This window comes from Pezoporus flaviventris, unplaced genomic scaffold (genome assembly GCF_033815535.1).
Source record: "Pezoporus flaviventris isolate CSIRO_AGI_PZ_B2104156 unplaced genomic scaffold, CSIRO_AGI_Pfla_v1 ptg000001l, whole genome shotgun sequence".
Taxonomy (NCBI): Eukaryota; Metazoa; Chordata; class Aves; order Psittaciformes; family Psittacidae; genus Pezoporus; species Pezoporus flaviventris.
The window spans coordinates 20,986,465-21,006,635 of record NW_026892549.1 but is presented as its reverse complement, the minus strand read 5'-3'; the positions used below and the strand labels follow the sequence as shown (position 1 = coordinate 21,006,635).

The following is a 20,171-nucleotide window of genomic DNA, read 5'->3' as shown; positions in this document are numbered from 1 at the left end:
TTACTCAGGAGGATAGAGTGTGTGTGCATTCACGTGTGTGCCTCTGTTGAACTCCTCTGCGGTGTCTATTCTATTATTTCTCCATTTTTGGTAAGTCCTTGAAAATAGTTCTGTGATGAATTGAATTGTTGATGTATTCACAAAGCAGTGATCTCATGGATAAACTTGCTTAGAAAGTACTTTCTCACCAAATAGCAAATTTAGCCAAACATTGAAACGCTTCAGGTTTTTTCTTGTTTCTGTGCCAAAATATTTTAACTGCATTAAATATCCTTGGATATCTTTGTATGAGCCAGTGATAACTTTATATGTCCATGAGCCAAGAAGCTAATGAAGGATGCACAGTTCAGTTCTCGGCCTTGCAGCTGTAAGGAAGCAGTTGAAGTTTCCCTGGGTTGCAATAAAGAGCAATGAGCAGTTGAATGACAGGAGGCAAGGACACCTGAAGAGGGTGAATGTTATGAAAGCTTGTTTCACCACCACACGGTGCCCAGTACTGGGGTCTGTCGATTTGCTGTGAGATTTCCTGGGCTGATAACAGCACAGTCCAGTCCAATTAACTGGAAATGGACAGTGGAAGTAGGTATTGGTTGCCTTCCTCAGGCAAATGTGACTTGCACTTATGAAATGTTCAAATACTGTATGGCTGTTACCTGGGAAGATGAGAAGTTTAACATTTAATAAAGCTTCTGGTATGGCTGTCAGAGGATACGTGTCTTGGTGACCTGCTAAAAACACCTGAAATGAGGTATGTGAAGGGTCACATAACTATTTGCAGTGCCATATAGAAGCAGGTTTCAAGTTTGTACCTGACATTCAGTAACTGGTCACATTTTGTTTTTATCCTTGCTCATAATTCATGCTACTGAGTATGGTTTAGTGGATCTGCTTCCTTGTGCTTGATGCACCACCATGAATTTGCTCCTGGAGAACTGCAGCTGAGCCACTATTTCTGATGTAGCAGTATGAAAAATTCTGTTTTATTCTCCTAACAGCTTTGAAACAAACGCGCAAGCAAATTCCCCCAAACCCAAAATGAAGTATCTGATCCTTTTGCTTCAAAGCAACATAGTATTTCTGCATATATAAACACCCCTTCCCTCTTTTATTGTCTTTCTGTTCCAGGAATGCAGAGTTTGTTTTCCCTATGCAGTGTGATTTGAACTCTTTATGTTGCTCTGTAAACTGGTAACTGGCAGAGGCATGTTCCACTCACATTTTAAGCCAAAACTGGTGGTCTTTGACAAAACTACATACTTTTTTGATGCAAACCCTGTAACTGTTGACCAGTTATGCCATTATACAGAGAAAACTTTAGCTTTTATTATTTCTTCCTGTTTGTAAGGAGTGCATGAAGTGCTTATGTTAGTAGGGTGTGTATAGTATATGGTGTCATGAGCTGTGTTTTGAAGAGAACTGTGGTGGGGAAACTGGTAAACAGGGCAAGGGCAGCCTCTCTTGTACATGGTAAGTGCTAGATGACTGGTGACAGCTGATGAAACAGCTGCAAATGTAACGTATGAGGTTGCCTAATATGTGACATAGCCCAACTGTGTATCACTTCTTGTATTTTAGGTTTGCTCTGAAAACATATTAATAATAAATCCAGATGACTGTGCTTTATTAGCCAAGTTCATGATGTCATGGCTGTCTGCCTTTCAAAGATGATTAGGTTGTTGGGTTTAAGGATTCAGTTGGGTTTTTGTGATGTAGTGCTCCATAAAGATCTTTGCTTTCAGCTAGCTTTGGCTACAGGGAGCTCGTGGAAATGCGCAGGTTGACAACAGAGCTGGTGCTTGTAGTAACTGACTGTTCTACTGTGAGGAGCCTGACAGACACATATGGGTCCTAGAAGATGCTTGTCGCTGTTTTATTTTGCACAGAAATGGTTTACTGATCTGAAAGTCTAGTTACCCTCCACTTTATGTTGGTTACCAGTGTGCCTTTATCCAGAACTGCAGTATTACTACAGCTTCAGCCACCTTCTTGTGTGCCAGGTGTGGATGTCTCTGGATTCTAATGAAGCCCTTGCTGCTTGGTTAAAAAATAAAAAAATAAAAATTACAGTCTGAAATACATATCAACTGCCGGAATAAAATCTCCTTGCATCAGTTGCTCACTACGTGCAGTAAATTGAATGGTGCCCCCCTTACGGGAGGTGTGTGGGGGGAAACGAGTACAGATGCACTGTTTCAGAGAAATAGATGTATAATAAATGGTTATCTTGCTCATCTTTAGGTTGTTCAGTTTTGTTGTATTAATGTTTTTAATGCTTAGAGGTTACCTGAAGCTCCAAAGTTTTTTTTCATAGCTTAAAAAAGAAGTATCTCTGGTCTTTCAGCTTGTAGAGGGTTCTACAGATTTGTTCATGTGTTAATGGTATGGACAATTTGTGAGCTTCTCTAATAGCACTGTCCTTGCTAGCTTATGAATTGTTATTAATTTTGTTTTCCTTGGTAGCCATTAAAGCTTCTAGCAGATGATGGCTGCAGAAATGATGGTGGCAGAAACTTGAAACACTACCACTCTTGCAAACTGTTATTTTAACTACACAAATAATATGTGCTGTTGGCAACAGTTCAAAAACAAGCCAGCTGATTTTGCATGCTTTCTCCTGTTCATGCGGTCTGTTCCATGGGTGTAGTGGTCACTTCTAAGATGGCCACAGTGACATCTACAAAGATGCTCCAACCCCCCACCCTGTGGAGTGGTAGGGACTGTACTTGGCTGACATGTTAAGGCAAAATAGCTACTGCAATGTTCAGTAAAGTGCTGATAGTCTGTGTTGTATTTTAAGGTCGGGAAAGAAGACCTGGAATTTAATTTGGTTCCCCAGCTGTGCTATATTGGCTCCTTCTCCAGGTGTGGGACATAAATTTTGCTATTGTGCCAAAAAGGGTGTGTGTGTGTGGGGAAGGATTCTCAGGATTGGCTTGCAAGAGAGTGTGGTGGTTGGTTTGGTTTTTGTTTGGTTGGGTTTTGTTTGTTTTTTTTATTATTTTTTTATTTCAGTGTGGTAGAATAGTATATTTTGATACTTTAGTGATTTCTGTTATGTGAGATTCCTTTTAAACGACATGGAACATCTGTGGTCTCTGTATCAGATTCCTCTTGTTCCCAGGTGCTGCAGCACACTGGAGAGAAGAAAAGGTGCCAGTCACCCAAATGGCTGTTGTGAAATGAAACTTCTCTGAAGAGCAAACACTGACACTAGTTTAAAGCTTCCATTATCTCAGCCTTCGCTACAGGCAAGCTCTTTGCTTTTTCTTATTGTCCCCAAGAACTAGCCAAAGCCACTTACTGCAGAGAAGGCAGCTAGCCTGTGACATTTGGCTGTTTGAGTGAACTGATAGTTCTAGCTCTTCACATGGCCCGCTGTTAAAAACAAACTTCATGTCACTCTGGCAGTTGGTAAAGATGGAAAGATGGTCAGCCCTGCTATATGGAAGCTGTGTGGAGCTGCATGTTTAGGTGTATGTGTTTGTGGTGTTTGTGTAGCTTCAGTTTCCACTGTCAGCCAAGGTCTTCACAGGCCCATCTTTCTTTGAAAGGGAGGTCTGCGTTCTGCTCCTGCTGCATAGCATTAGACTTGGGTTGCGATCTAGCTTGTGACAGTCAAACCAAATAACTAGGTGAAACTTTCTGTAGGACAGAATAGGCATGAATTTTGAGGAAGCTTAGGTGAGCAAACAGGACCTGACTGAAAGAAGATGCAGCTCAAATAACACTGTTTCGGGTGCTTTAATCCTGGGCTGGTCTATAAAACGTCTGCTGTTGTGGTTATAAATCCACTGCTGCACAATGTTCAGGCAGAAAGGGTGGAGGAAGTGAGTTGCTGAAGCAGCTCCTAAGCAGGTAGTTGGCAAAGCCAGTAGCTGTGGCTGCTGCTGCAGAAGGCCTTGGTGTCACAGACTTGCAAAATGGTTCCCCTGTGCAAATTTGTATTTTGGACAGGTTTTCCTAGAAGGGGAAAAATAGCTGTTTTAAATTAGGCTGTTTACGAGTCCTTCATGCTCTGACAATCCATTTGGGCACAAAGACTTGTTAAATGATTTCTTACTGTTATTCTTTACTACTTAATTTGGGATTCTTGAAGGAATCACCAGATGGAATACGTGGTAAAACACTTCCTTCATAGAACTTAGTCAGCTGTCATGTGGTTGAAATAAGCTTCTTGCTACACACTGTACTGCCGAACTTTGTGTTGTATTTGGAAGCAGACTAATTCAAATAATGTGAGGCGCAGGAGCCTTTTTCAGGTAGCAGCATGTGAGGCACAGGAGCCTTTTTCAGGTAGCAGCATATGACTGAATATGCTCTATTTTCTCCTGTGATAAACATTTAAAGCAGCATTTAAAAGTCAGAGCTTATGGGCTCTTATACCCTTTGCTCCTAGGACATGTCACAGTAAGTCTTAGACCTCAGGCTTATAAAAATAAAGTAGGGAAGGATCTTTGTACAGTCTTGAGAAAATATATGCTCTTTTACTTTGCTGTTACAACTTATATGTACAGTAGTGCTGCTGAAGTTGCCCAGTGGTGATTCCAATATCTAGCTGTTGTTCTGTCCTTCAGAAGTGACCTTGGATGCAGGATGCCAAGCAGGTTGGGTTAAAGTTATGGTTTCTTGTCTTGCCTCTGTTGTTAATGGTAAAAGGGTATATGGTTCCCCAAGCAGTGCTTTAACAGCTGTAGTCGTATGGCTGTGCAATCTAAGGATCAGTGGTGGTTGTTTCTTTGGAGTCATGTATCATTTCCTCCCCCCCCTCCCCCAACTTAGCGTTGCTCTGTCAGATGGAAAAAGTACCATATATTAGCTAATGATTTGCTTAATAGCGCAGTTTAAGCACCAGTGCAATCAATCTAGTGATAGAGTTAAAATTATCTCCTAATTACAGTGAGAATCGAGGAAGTCCCAGCTCATGGGGGGAGGAGGGAAGCAAGGAAAGAGATTGCATTTAAATGCAATCCTAGGAAGATTTGGGGCATAAAAGGAAGTTCAAGTCACCCCACTAATGAGAGCTTGACACTCCTGTGAGTTACATTTAGTCAGATCAGAATGAGTATTTTAAGCCTCTTGCTAGCCTGAAAATAGTGTGGGAAAGCTTATTGAAATCTCTTTTGGGCTATCCAGGCTTTCTTTCTGTCTATCTTTCAAACTTCCTTTTATACCAAGTCCATGAGTACTTGTTGTTCTTGCCTAGAAATAAGCCACCACCTAAACAGGCAAGTGTCAGAGGTGTTTCATTCTTCTGTGCAATTATTTTAAATGGAGGGGTAGGGGTACGTCTCTCTAGTCTTGTAATCTCCTTTTACCCCAGAGGAAACAACGTGGGACCTCTACAGAACTGCAGGGGCTTGTCTGTGGCTTGGTAGTGTTGAGATGGCTGTGAAAGAAATGACCACAGGGGCTGAGGCAGCTAATACCAACTTCCTGGTACGCAGCAAGGGCCCACGATGCTAGTGACATTTGTAATGCAGATCAGTGAAGTAACAGCACCACAGTGTGAAGTTGAGGGGGCTTTGCATGCTCATGGTTCAGCCAGCAGGAACGAGGAGTCCTCTAATGTCTTGCTGTGATTTCTGGGACGGATTGTGGGTTTAAATATCACAGGAGAGCTGCCTCTGTTTCGGGAAGTTACATACAGATCTGACACTTGAGTAAGAGGAGTGATTTGTACAGAGTGCTTTTCTAGAGATCTTGTTTCTTTGGTGGAACCAGGTATTTAATCTTCCCTAGGCAAGACTTTCTGTCTGGAAGATGCAGAATTCTAAACCAGGAGCTTCAAATTAGCCGAGTTAACAATAATAAATGTGTGTGGGAGAACTTCCTCTCCCAGAAGTCATCCCTTCAATTGCAATGTGATTTCCTACAAACTTGTGAACGGGTTTTCCCATCAGCTGCCAAAAGCAGAAGGGTGGTGGTTATCCAGTGGTCTTGGAGACATTATTTCTGAAATCTGGAGGATGGAGGTTTTGGCAAGCCTTTGGTAATCCAAAGAGTCATAGTGTCAAACTCGTTTAATTTAGTACTCTAAATTTACATCTGTCATCCCATTCCACAATAGGCTAGGAGAACAGCAGTTATTACTGACCAGATTTACTACTGTGTAGTATTGGTCTGCCAAACTTGCTTTTGTAGTTAAATAATGTGTACATAACAAATCGTATCTTCCATGAGATACAGAACAGGTCTCACTTGGAAATGTTTCCAAGGACCACAAACAGACTACATTCCAGCCTATAAAACTCTTACTGTATCTCTTTATTATGAGTCTTCCTTGGTTTCTGATGTGGAAAAGTAATTTGTCATAAGAGAAGGGTATGCTAGCCACCCACCACCTGTGCATGATTTCACAAATTGTACTGAAACTCTTGCAATGGTAACATGTTCTTAATTTTTTTCCAAGATCATAGTTATGTTCTTAAATTACAGGAGCACAATTTAGAATGAGACATGCCTTTTTAATTAGCCTCAAAATACTTATGTACACTGTGCCCAGTATGAGAAAGGGCAAGGTAAATGGGTTTTTGTTTGCTCTACAACCTCCTTACTGATAATAGCACAAGGTTACTCCAAATGCCACTGCGGAAGTCACACTTGTCTGGACAAACAATGTTGCCTTGTCACCTGTGTGGGATGGACTCTGGCTGAGTAGATTTTCATGTTCCTCAAAAAGTACTGTTTGCAGTTGGTGCATTGTCCTGCTCTGCCATGCAGCGTTGTAGCAAGGAATTGTACCTGCGTTCCGTTTTGCTCCTCGATGACCATGCTAGCTACTGCTTTTCAAACCTCTGTGCATGTTTCTTGTTTCTGTCATGACTGTTTCCCCCAGAAATTAGTGATCTTTATTTAATGTGCATTTCATGGAATTATTACTGGTTTGTGTGTCCCTTGTGTCTCTAAAACAGTGGTCTGCTTTCCACTGGTTTAATTTCATTTTTGTTTTTTGTTTTTTTTTTTTTAAACAGCTAGAGCTCTCTTATGGAATTGCTTAGTATTTAGCTGGCCAGCTACTTACAGTACTTACAGCTACCTGTTTTAGTACTTTTTAAAATGCTTTCTCAGTGGCTAATGTGTTTTCACTGCTGAGAAAGTACTGAGAAAGCAGAAACTTTGCATGCTACCTGAATTGGTTTGAGAGTACTATCAGGGGACTTGGTTGCTGCAAATAGAACCTATTTGGTTGGAAGTGTTTCGGCCTCATACCTGAACTCTTAACTAGTAATGCCTTGCTGCTTTCTATTTTGTTTTAGTAATGAACTTTGTCTATACTAAACAAAAAAAAAAAACAAACCAAAACCCCAAAAGACCAGCAGAACAAAAGCCAAACCAAACACCCCAAAGAAACAAACCCCCAAAACTCCAAAACAAGTAAACAAAAGACACCAATGAAAAGAGGAACCTGCTTTCCATGTCTCTAGAGAATATTTCTGGACGTGTAATCTTTTAGCAGATATAGTTGGAAATCATCATGACTAGCAGCTGTGACAGCTAATTGTGGTTCACTTAGAAAAATTTGTTCTGATACAGTTCACCTGTTATCGAAATAGTGTAAGCAGACAGGGATGAAAGAAACTGCTTATAATGGAGTCCTAACCCTGAATCATTCTTTTACTTTTGGATCATCTTAAGTTCGTTGGTATCTATTTTGGAGATGATTGCAAGCTGTGCCTTGGTGCAAGCACAAGACTGTAGAACTGTGAACCTAGCAGATTTCACAAGCTTTGATAACACGGCAGAGTCCTACCGGTATGTGAGCTGTTAAAATGTGCTCTCTCCGTTGTTTGCTCACTCAATACAGCTAAACCTAAGATTACAGCAAGGTATGGATGGAAACTCTAAGCTGCTTTAAGATGACAGCATTTTAACGTGGAAAGTGGCCTTAGGACTTCAGTTTCTCTCATTTCAGGAATGACCCAAACTGGTCCTGGTGAAGGTCTTAAATTATTTGGAGTTTTCAGTATGTTCTTGCTAGTATGTGTTAAGTCCCTATAATGCAAATAGCAGAACCAGTGAAAGTGTAACTTGTCTCCAGTGCTGTAGCTGTTCTGTAACAACTTGGGTGCATGGCCTGGGTGGTAGTAGAGGGAAGGGTTTTGACTCTTTGCTCACTGCCATGAAAGCAGGGGGTGAAGTTGTCCAAAGGAGGTGTATGTATCTGGGAAGCTGAGGGGGCTTTCACCCAACTTGCATTAGCACACATGCATGTGAGGTGGTACGGTTGTGTGGTAGTGGATGGGCTCTCCGTCAATGTAAAACTTTACCTACAGAGGGGAAGAAACCTGGGGTTCCAGGTTGAAAAAACTTTAGTAATTAACATTGTATCAAATAAAAAGTCTTGCAGGCTTATTTACTGCAGTGAAAAAGTATTAAAAAGGTTCTTTTAAAGAAAGTAAGGAGAGTATCCTATTCTGAATGAGCTGAGCCAGCCTCCTTGCTTGGATCAAAAGCATGTTTTGAATGTTGCCTGTCCCTTTGTGTTTCTCTAAGGAGGCTTTTTCGCTCTGTTTTGTGTGTATATTTAATTTTCCTGAGAAGAATGATTCAATTTTCATTAACTAGCTGAGGCTGTCAATGAAAATACCAACTGCAAAGGTGTGTCTGACAGATTATGTAATTCAGAGCCGAATTACAAATTGTTGTCTTCTAGGCCACTGAACACCTATCACAATATATTAAACCCAGTTTAATTGATTTGGAAAAGCTTTAAGGAAGTGACCTAGCCAAATACCTCCCACTACTTTCCACTCCAAGTCCCCCTCTCCCAGGATTATCTCTTTTCCCAAGGTCGGCAATTCTAAAACTGTCTTAGAGAAATGGTAATTTTTCTACTGGTTTGTTTCCAAGACTTCTCAGTGTCTTAACATGAATTAAGCTGCAGTGTTCATATTGGAAAGAAGTGTGAACTGCCCTTAGCATGCATATCTCTGAGTGGTTTAGGGATTATGGTGGGGCAAGTAGTACAAATTGGCTTTTCAGGGCTGACTGCTGAAAACTGACTTGTGTTTTATTCTTTGCATGAAGCTATAACAGTTTCTGTGAGGAAAAAGATTTAGATGGTTAGAGGTATAAACACAGTAACTTACATTCTGGATTTTAAAACAAAAAAATACTTTCACTGAAACAATCTGGAAATGTTCAGTTAAAATCCTACTAAACAATCCTTGTAATCTGCATGATACAGAATTAGTAGAAAATAGTATTTTTAAACCAAAACCCAAACTGGAACCAGATGTTATATAATGCTTCCCTATGATCTTGGTTTATCACATATACTGGCAGTTAATAACATGGTAACTACTGAAAATGTGTAGGGAAATTTTTGGTCTGATTTTCTTTTAGATTCTTTAGTGATTTAACTTAGATGCACTGGATTACTCATATAAACTGAAGGTGTGTTTATGTGTAGTGCATGTGTCCATCAGCACAGTTTCAACTGGTTCTCCTAAGATGGGGGAGGGATGTGACAGAATTTATTGGTGCCGATGATGCCCTGGCCATGAACTCTGTGGTGGTACCTGACAGGGAGAGGCAGCCCTTCATTAGGGTGTTCAGCCTCTTGTCCTGCTGTGCTCAGCCTGAAGGAGTGATGGCCATGACTGAGCTTGCTCTGAGAACAGCACTGGCTGCCAGATGAAATGATCTGTTTGAAATGGTTTAATGTTATTAGCTTTCCTCAGACTTTGTTTAGCTGTTAGTGCCTCTGTTGTGCTTTCATGCATTTAAGAATAATTATGTTGTTCAGTTTCGTAGCACGGTAATTCTGTATGTGAGAAGCTGAAATTAATAGTTTTGAGCTAGTGAGGGCTATAGGAGATGCTGTTACAGTTATTTCCTTTATCAGTGGTCAATTAAATAAAGCCCTTTTGATTGCTGTGTCTCTGCCTTATCTTCCCAGAGATGACTGATGATGAAGTGGGCAGTACAGGAACTGGAGCTCCAGTCACAAGTGCTGCTGCCAAGGTTGAGAAATGGGGTTTTGGGTAACTGTTGCACAGATGATAAATGTTAGCCTTCTCTAGAGGAACAGGACCAGATTGGCTCTTCCGTGCATTTCCTAGCCAGAGTGGAACTGTAGCACAACAGTATTGAGGAACTTCAGACATACTGCCAAGTTTGTGTTTCTGAAACCATGCACAGAATGCTACAGGGTACCTACCATATGGCTCTTCCTTGTACTGTACAGAAGGGGTCTACCTCAGTTTCCTGTCTCCTTTCACAAGCAGGCCAGGTGAGATGAGCTGAGGAAAGCTGAACTGAGAAATCTACAAAGCTGTTATTTAACATGCTATTTAAACATCAGGCTCAAAATAAGTATGTTTGTGTTCTTACTGCAGTTCATTAGTATGTCAGTAAAGATCTGCCCCTGTAGAGTGCTGCCTTTCACTTGTGTTTTTCTGCTGAGTTGCCTTCTCTGGGCGTTTAACCTATGGCACACAGTAGGTGAGTACTGCACCTTTTCTTCTCTTGGGGTGGGTGTGAGAGGCTGTCCACTGAAGCAGTCAGGTACAAGGTACATCGTTAACTAGAGGACATTAAACATTAATGTTATAGGGATATTAAGTTTGTGTATAAGTTTCCGTAATCTGTGGTCTGACAGCACAATGAAACAATGCTTTTTAATGGCTTTAAAATATTGCCATTTTTTAAATTTTCTTTGGTGACTGTCATATGACAGTAACTTGCCAGGGAACATAAGAGGTTTAGAAGTCAGAGTTGCACAGTAACAGTCCTTATGGCAGATAGCATATCTAGGGGAAAAATGTGCTTCCATTCTGACTCTGAACTTCCAGAGTTCAAATGGAAGAATTTTTCAGGGCTTAATTGTAAGATATGTGTGGGACTAGCAAAAAGTCTGACTTTCACTGTATTAAACACACCTGATGGTGAAGTGATGCAAACAGAATGTAAAAAGCAAAGAAGCATGCCAAGTTAATGTTCTATGCTTTGGTATTTCTTACAGAAGAAACTTGGCCTAAGCTAGTTGGCCCATAGGTGTTTGCAGCCATCTGTCAAACCTATGTGTTTTGTCTTTGGACCTGAACATATGAATGTGAGATTATCTGTAAAACTTACCTGCCACTTTGGGGCAATAATCAAACTCCCCAACTAAGTATTCATAAAGTATTCGGTCTTAAACCTAATTCATTCTCCAGGTTTACCCTGTAAGGCTCATAATCCAGCAGAAGGAACTACTACTTGTCTTTAATGCTTGGACTGACATGATATGACTTTGAGTGCAAAAGAACTGCCTTTTGCTATCTAAGGCACTTCTTTGCATGTACTTATATTTCTGCTTCCACCAGTTCCCTTTTTTGGAAAAACCCAGGTGAGGCTAGACAGAGATGAGAGTTTTTTAATTTTTATATATATATCTTTATTTCCTTGGTGATGCTCTTTCCTACTGGAAAATGAGCAGAGGATTGATGTAGTAGGACTTGGCAGGTACTGGGGATGTACTGGGCTACTGTGGCTGCAGAATGCTGTACCTCTGAACTTCAGCGTGTGCAGCTTCTCCAAAGCTGTGGATATGCTGATGCTGTAGCCTGCAAGAGCCTGCTGTGTCTTTTCAAGAGCTGAAAGCAAGGTTCCCTCACTTCTGAGTTGTTTTCCCTGGAAAATGAGTGCAAGTTGGCTGCTCCCCAGCACACACAAAGGCAGAAGGAATTTCCTTGCTGTCGTGGAGATCTCGCTTCATAACTCTTTCATTCTTGGTGTTTTAAGTGCCAGGGATGTGTCAGTGAGCTGCTGTTTGCTCACCAGGAAGTGCTTTATAAGGTATGGAAGCAAGGTGGGAGAAGGGGGGTAAGGGCTCTTCTTATAAACTGTCTGTAACAAAGACAAAATTAGTTGCCTAATGGGGTTGAAAAGTACTAGAGGGAGAAAAACAACAAAGCAACAGTAAGCTGCTTTGGAGGAATGCTGTGGGGAATCCATTTTTTCCTTCTCTCTGGCTGTATGGTTTTCAGCTGTGAGTGGCTGAGGAAGACAAAATCATGTACCCTGAAGTCAGTGGCATCAGAACTCAGTAAATTCTTCAAACTGCTTTTTAAACAAGGGTTGGTTGGACCCTTTTATTTGAGAAGGTACAGTACAGGAAGATTCAAGAGTAACGAATGTGGAAATTGGGAAAAGGAGTTCAGCTCTGCCTTGTCTTTGTCTCGGGTTTCAAAGCTGATACAGGTTTAAATGTACCATGGTACTTTGGTTTGTATGCCAAGCCTTCAGAATGCAAGGGAATTAAAATTCTCAGTTTTTTTTTTTTTTTTTGCCTGGTGACCATGAGGGCTGTGTTAAAGAAATGGAATTTGAACTATTCTACCTCCAGTAAAGTAAAAATATTTTCACAGTGAAACTGTGATCTGGCATCACAAACTGCAAGGGAGATGTTTCAGCCCTGCTCTGGTTTGTCTGCAAGAGGACTGTGTGAAGTTTGGATGAAAGAGGGAGTATGGTGGTCTGGTGTACCATAGTTATCATCTGTTTCAAGTAATGTAGGAATAGTGTAATTCTCTTAAGTTGTTGATGTCAGCAATAACCTTAAGAATATAGACTGAGAGAAAATTTTGGTTTGTTTTTTTGTAGGGGGAGGGATGTGGGGTGAGGAGTGTCATGGAATGATGTGGATGGTGACAAGTGGAACACTTGTTAAAAGCAATAGAGACCGCTTGACCAATATGCTTATCATGTCTGTTAAACTTCTTCCCTTTCATTACCTTCTCTTCCCTCTCTTGCCCTGAAGAGGCTCAATCAAAGACGTCAAAAGCAGTGATACTTCTGTTACAAGACTTCTCTTCTTACAGCATTACAGCATTAATGTCTGGTAGAAAGGTACAGTGAAGAACAAGGAACAATTGCTTCATACATTTATTTTTTCTTTTCCCTCTTCCTTTTTCTGCAGAGAATGTATCTCCTTCCTCCTGCCCCCACCTTTTCCTGGACACCATGGATTACCTGTTTAAGGCAGATGGGCAAAGGAAGTAGGATGAGAAAGGAATATTTCTATCTCACCTCCTGTTTATGTTCCTTTCCTAGCAGATGTAATGTAGCTCTGTACTAATGCTGGGAGAAAATTCAGGCAGGAATAAGAAGTGTAGCAAATGAAGACCATTTGCTGGTGTGTAGATCAAACAAAGTGCTTCCAAATGCAAAGATTAATGCTTCCTACATTTTCTAGCATTGCCTTTTTTGTGTCAGTCTCCTCAGCCTGATTTTTAAAACAAAAAAAAAGGAAAACCTGCAGAGGAATAACACTGCAGTTCAGATGGGTTCTTGTTTTTTTTGACCTTCATCTGCAGAAACGCTGCCCTATGGAGGCAGCAGGTGTGAAATGTTCTATTTGGGACAAATGCTGTCCTCTCAAGTGGGATGTGAGCAAGGACATACTGACAAAGAGAAAGAGATGAGTTCAAGACAGTGGGATTTAATTGGGCAAGTGCTCAGGTCCTGGGAAACAAGCCATATGGTTTGAAAGCCAGCAGTTTGGACTTGTTGGAAACTGGGAGGAAAATTGTGTCCCGAGGCTTGGGGCTCTTCTGCCTTCACTGCAGGTGTGTTGCAGGAGCACAGCTATGAGGTACAAAGGCTTTCATTGCCATGCTTCCCCCTCTGGCCAAATATTTGGGGGTTTTGCATGCCAGTTTGCTGCAGGGCAGCAAAGTGGTGTGGTGTGAGTGCTACCTTTGCAAGAGCAAGTGCTGCTTTATTGCATACCAGGCTCTCAAACAGAAGCACAGGGTGTACCTTGAAGGAAATACTTAACATAATATTTGCTATGTAAATGTATCCAGAGACCGTAGCAAAAAGCCACCATTCAGGATTGTTGAACAAATCCCTGGTAAAGTTGGGCTCAATTGCAGGGGAAAATTGGGATTTTTTTTTTTTTGTTATTGTTGCTGAAAGGGACATCCCGAAAGGGCCAAGCTGTTCAGATGTTTCAAAGGAACAGAGGTAGTGAAGAAGGGGATGAAAGATGCTACACTAGTCCATTTTTCCCTCTTTGGAGGTTTCTGAGGAAGACTGGGAGGATGCTGAAGAAGGCATCTGAAATTAGCATGGCTGTGCCTGGACACTACCAGCAGGATCCTGCCTTGCTGGTACTGTGGACACAAGGACAAGGACTGCTGTCAGGTCTTCTCTTTATCCCCTTGCTGTCCTCAGGCCCCCATGAAGCACTGCTGCAGGCATCCTTCATGTTGGAGGGCTGAAAAGATCCTGTCTGTGCTTAGAGCCCTGCTTTGGTTCATATGTAGATGATGTTATTTGTAAGCCTTGCTTTATTAGTTGCTGTATGGGGTGCTCAGGGGTTGAGGAGTCTATGAGGACAAGCTGGGGCTGCCTCAGGCCTGTTTTGGGCAAGTTCTGGTTGGGAGGCACAGCTCAGCCCCACTGGCAGTGCCTTGGGGAATCTGAGGTAAGAAAAGGGAAAAATGGTGGGGAAAATGAGAGGAATGAGGGGAAAACAGTGTGAGGAACAGCCCTGCAAACACTGGGGTGGGAGGAGAAAGCTCCAGGCACCAGGGCAGAGACAACCCTGCTGCCTATGCTTCAGCATGGGGTCCTCCATGAACTGCGGCATGGATGTTTCCAGAAGGAACCTCCATTACCCTGCACCCCTCAAGCAGGGGGAAGGGGTTGACAGTGAGGGTGAGAGCTGGGCCCTGGAAAAAGGGGTGAGGTGAGGCAAAGGTGTTTATTTCTGTCTGGTTTGTGCTATTACCTACTTTAATTGGCAGTAAATCAGCTTTCCCCTAGTTGTGACAGTGATTGGTGAGTGATCTCCCCACCTTTACCCTGACCCATGAGCTTTTCCATCTTGCATCCTCTGGTCCTGCTGAGGAGAGAAGTGAGAGGGCAGCTTGCTGGGCAGCTAGCCACAGTCAATCCACCACTGTTATGTGTACTTAAATCCAGTAGGAGCTTATATACTGGTGCAAAAATATTAGCTGTTTTGGTAAGTTACACCTGGAACTAGGACTGCAGTTTCTGGACAGAACATGGTTCTGCTCTGTATCTCCGGTGTGAGGGGGGAAGCAAAATGGGAGCGCAAAAGGGGACCTGCTGACTTCTTATGAAAGTACTGTTTTAGAGACCAGAATAAAACAGGCTGAGCAGATGAGCAGGAGTGGAAGCCTGAGGTGAAGAAAATACTGGTAAATGGAGCTCTTTGGCACTTTTGAGTTGGGTTGTTTGGGTTATTGCGATTGCTCAGGGAAGCTTACAGCAACTTCTGTCACCAAGATGTTGGCCAGGAGGTTTTAGGGTAGCTACCATCAGAGCCAGGAAGGGCACATAGATTTTCATGTTGTGAAAGTCGGGATAGAGAGGAAAATAGCTGTTGCTTGTAGGAAAAGGTGAGATGCTTCATGGTAGCCTCATTTAGTGGAAGACCTTCATAAACTGTAAAATAGATGTTGTCGCTGGCACTTGCAAATATATCTCATAAAGATTTCACTCGGGGTAAGCAATTTTTACACAGCAGATGCTCCATTTTTCACAAAAGCTCTGTGGCTTTTGCTGTACCCCAGGTAACGAATTAACAGCATGTTTTGCTTGGTTTCCCGCATTAAGATATCCACCTTTTTTGTGCTTGTGGGAGGTTTAGATTATGTTTTTTCTTCTTTTTCTAGACAACTTCATTCCTGATTTTAATTAGGGATTGGAAAAGTGGTACCCCAAAGTTGTTACCATTCTATCATTGATAATTACGTAAAATGCAGAATCTGAGCTCTGCCAGATATCTCCTTCTTTTCCCATCAGCGAGCAATCACTGATAGCTAAAAGGCTGGGTTTTTTTTTCCACTAGGGCTTTGATTAACTTTGTCAACCATGTAGAATTGGGATAACAGCATCTCTGTAGGCCCTAATGTAGCTATTTTTACCTTTTAGATTGTCTAATAAAGACCTTGACAAGACTGGAGAAAGTGTTAGTTTTTGACAAAGGACTGGAATTTTATTGGGTATTTTTTTCTCCTGCTCCCTTAATCATTCTGGGAGTGAAGCTGCTGCATAACCAGGAGCCTCTTAAAATGCATCTTGCTGCAGATAAAGACAGGAAACACTAAAGATTGAATGAATGTGAAAAGTGAATTCTTGCATATGTTCTCTTGAGACCCAGAAAGTTTTTCTGATGCTTAAAGCTTCTGATTTCAGTGGTCTGGCTTTGGTGCTTTTTACCCTATAAGTACCTTTTATTTTGGAAGTGGTGGACAAGTCTGTCTCACTGAAACCTGTGTGAATGTAGTTATTCCACACTTCATTGCTGAAGTGGTGAGCTGTCGACTGTCTGCAGGCAAATGATTGTGATTGGCAAAGCTTGAAGACAAGTTCTTGTCCTCTGCCCCACACTGCTTATGTCCCGAACTTCATTTCTGCATAAAGCTGTAGGATTGCAGATACTGTATGAGGTGTTCAGATATTTCGTTCCATCTCAGTTTTAAAATAGCTACCACCCTTCAAGTGATTGATACCTTAAGCCTTCCCTAACTTTTGATGGCAGAAGATGGCATTTACGTCTCTGCTGACTGAGTTCATTTGTTCCTTTTTTTTCTTTTCCTAACCAGTAGAGACTGTTTTCTTAGATAAGAAATTTCTAACAACAGCTTGTATCTCAAGGTGCAGTTTGGAACCACAGGAGTTAACAGATACTTATAGTTTAACCAGTGTTTTTTCCTGTAAAATGTAATAGCAGCATACTGCTGTGGGGTTAATGAAACAGGCTTGCTTCAAACCTGAACTGGGGTGAAAGAATTGTCAGAAAGGTTAAATCCTGAGGATGCTTCAGCTTTTTGATGAGCCACCCAACATGCTTTGGTTTTTAACTGGTTTTGCCTCTTCCCTTGTTCTTGCTTGTATTGTATGAGGGCAGGAGACTTCCGGAGCTAGCTTATACTGGTCAGATACTTGTGGTCTTCAGGTAAAGTCTTTGAGGATGCTGCTGCTAATACCTTTGGGTTACACAGCTCTTTTGCAATGGGGTAACGCTGGCTTCAGTGGGTTTTAGGTTTTTCAGGAAACTGCCACTGAATTTTTGGGCTGCTGTGGAAATCTGGTAGAAAGGCAGGCTCTTGATGTGCAGTATTTCAGAAGTAAATGATTAATGCCATGTCAAAGGGAAGAGTAAAGCAGTGAAAATCGCATATTTGAAAGTGCCAGCTCTGCACTGGGATTGGGTGAAACAAGTATATAAACTGATTTGTGGTAGCACACTCTGACAGGAGCTTTTGTATATTGCTGTATAAATTCTGCCCACTTGCAACTGTATGTGGTCTGATACTGTTTTTGGAAGGATAAAAATTGAAGTTGCTGGTTTCAGATAGGAAAAAAACAGTCCTTTCCTCCCTCCCCTCCCACCCTCCACCGAAACTTCCTATAGAGGTTTCCCCTCTTTAGATAAAATTTGTTCAGAAAATTTGCTTACGTGTTGTATGGCTTCTAATCATTGAAGCTTCTGACTTTTTTCATACGTTTGTCCAGGATGAGACACATCTGTTTTGCTTGGGTGCTTTTTGGTTTTAAACCTGTTTTTCTTCAGCTGCGTGGAGGTGTTCCTGGTTGCTCAGTAGCAGCACACGAGTGTTAGTCAGTCCACAGGACTTGCTATTTTTCACATATCAAAAGGCAAATTTGTCCTTGGGTTCCCAACACATAGGGTTTGGGTTTCTTTAAACTTTACTTTTGCCAAAGCATGCAGCTTCCCACTGAATTTCAGTTACAGCAGTTTAATGCCCGGTTCTCTTTTCCTGTAAGCTGCCTATTTGACTTGACTGTGGGAAGCTGAAAATGCAATTGCAAGAAGGAAAACCAAGAATTATTTGACTGATTTTCATTGTCAAGACCTAGTAAAATGGAGTGTAAATACAGCACAAGTGAGGGTGAATTTCTAGAGCTGTCAATGCACTGACCACCTGGGCCATAGGTCCTGCTTTCAAGACACTACTGTAGTTGAAACTCTCCTTGATTTGTATAGCAGGCTTCAGAAGAAAAGTGAAGTAGCAGATAAAGCTATTTTAAGTAGATTATTGAAAGCAGCCTCACAAAATGTGGAGGTTTAGACAATTTGTCAGGGAAGTAATCAACAGCCTGGCTTTTGTTTGTAAACTTCTGTTAGTAATTTGCTTAAAAAACAAGTCCTACCTGTGAGATACCTTTATAGAAATGCAGAGTTAGCAGCTGTATTTTAGAGCATAGGAATGCCCATATTGGACAACAACTGTTGAAAACCTGAGTGGCAGTCACCAAAATACATACTACCGTAGAGAGATGACAGCTGGTGTTGCGCTTTACTTTTGTTTAAAATTGGTCCCTCTTGTGCTAGGATTGTAACTTCACTGTTGGGGGAGGATTGCAGTGCATCTCAGTATCACAAATTTTTGTTTTCATCTTGAACAATTTGTTCTTCTATGAACAGGCGTGTGTACTACTTGTAGCTTGTAGAGTCTGGCTTTCTGTAAGGACAAAAAAAATACGCTTCAGCACTGAAACCAGCCTTAAAAGAAAGAACCTAAGAGAATCCAGAACTAACATCCCTACCTCTCCCCCACTGTTAGGCTAAAACTTTTTTTAACCTTTTAACAACTGATGCTTTTATGACTTCTGTTTTCCATATCTGCGTAGTAATACAAACTGATTTCTTAAACTGATTAACTGAAGGTGGCTTTAAAAATGCTTTTTACATTAAGGGAGGAAAAAAGGAAAATCACAGCTGTTCCGTTATAGATTCTCACTCAAACCTATGTGCGTTGAGAGTGAGGTGTGTGGAGGTGAACTTGGCTGAAGGGGGAAACCCTACCGGGTGACAGATGGTGAGAGAAGAGGCTGTTCTTGACAGGTGCTCCTGGTTTACGGTTACCCCTGCGGCGGATGGGAGGAAATGCCCAACGCAGGCGCTGGGGCAGGTGATGGAGGGAGGGGGGACAGGAGGTGGCACTGGAGTGTGATTCCGCCAGACGAGCGGTACTGAACATTTGTCCTTTTTGCTGTGCTTTTATTTTCTAGGAGCATCAGAGGCTTTCTCCTTGGCAGAGTGTGAGAGTGGTCTATTGCAGTACAGTAGTGCCCTCTGATGGTGAGTATTGACACGGAGAAACTCTTTGCGCACTTTAGCCTTTGCTAACTTAAATGGTATTCCTGACCTCTTTTTTGCTTGAGCCTTTTTTGGCTTGGAGGTAATCCAGTTTTGAACTAAGGAAGTGAGAACAAAGTCAAGAAGAATTAAAGAAATTGACAACCTTTCCAAGAACTGTTCTGACAAATCTGGATATGTTTCATGAAGAAAGATGTAGTTGCAAGTAACTGTTCAAATATATTTCGCTACATGTTTTCCTGATGTGGCTGTGAGGTCTGCGTGATGTTTACCTTCCAGGCTACTGTCTGCCCTGTTAACTTCATTTGTGTAATGAAAGTGCAGTTCATACCAGCTACTTGCCCAAACAGTTGAAAGCACTCTTTGCTGCAGTAAGTTGTGAAGCCGTGGCAATTATGTTCCTTTATTTAAATTCTGGGACAGCTCAGACATTAAGCTTTTTTTGATAAAGGTTTTCATAACATATAGCAAAAGAATGCACTGGTGGAACTTTAAAAATGTCAGTATATCTGATGCAAAGAGAAAACAAGCAGCTTTGAGATCACTGCCCGCTTAACATCTGCATGCTGTGTGCAAAGGCGAGAGCACTTACGCTGACTGACACAATCGGTTAGTGAATCCTGTCCCCATTAAGGCTTGTTAATAAAGTCTGAAAGCTAATAAATTAAAGGGTTTGAGCACAACTGCTTACCCTGCCAGGATAGTGTGTGCAAACACAGAATATGTGACTGCTGTGGAGCACTCAAACACCTGAACGCTTAAATAGGTAGAAGTGTAGAGGACACATGTAGGGTTGAGAGGATAATTTGTGTAGCTAGTTGCCTGATTTGATGTTACCTCTCTTCACATTGTGCTTGAATACTTGATATTTCTTCCAATAACTTTCACTTTACCAGTAGTAAATATTCAACACTGACTTCTTTGGCTTCCAAGGTTTTTTACTGTCCTTTGTTTTGGCCTAGTTTATTGCTTAAGTTATTCATATGTAAGAACAGAAATCTTTAAAAAAAACTAATAACCTATGACTGGTGCACATATGGTTGAGTCAAACCTTTGTGGTGCTTGGATGACATTCATACCTTAA

At 41.5% G+C, this 20,171-nt stretch overlaps 1 protein-coding gene across 3 annotated transcripts in view; it reads left to right on the top strand.

Moving 5' to 3' along the window:
- MCU (mitochondrial calcium uniporter) overlaps positions 1 to 20,171 on the top strand; it is an 88,515-nt gene that overhangs the window by 55,176 nt on the left and 13,168 nt on the right. For 2 of the 3 annotated variants that reach the window (XM_061447232.1, XM_061447243.1), the window contains exon 2: positions 19,000 to 19,069. In XM_061447232.1, the coding sequence (XP_061303216.1) occupies positions 19,000 to 19,069 (70 nt within the window). Of the gene's footprint in view, positions 1 to 14,564; positions 14,676 to 18,999; positions 19,070 to 20,171 lie in introns of those variants that run through there. The other variant, XM_061447222.1, reaches the window with a different exon arrangement.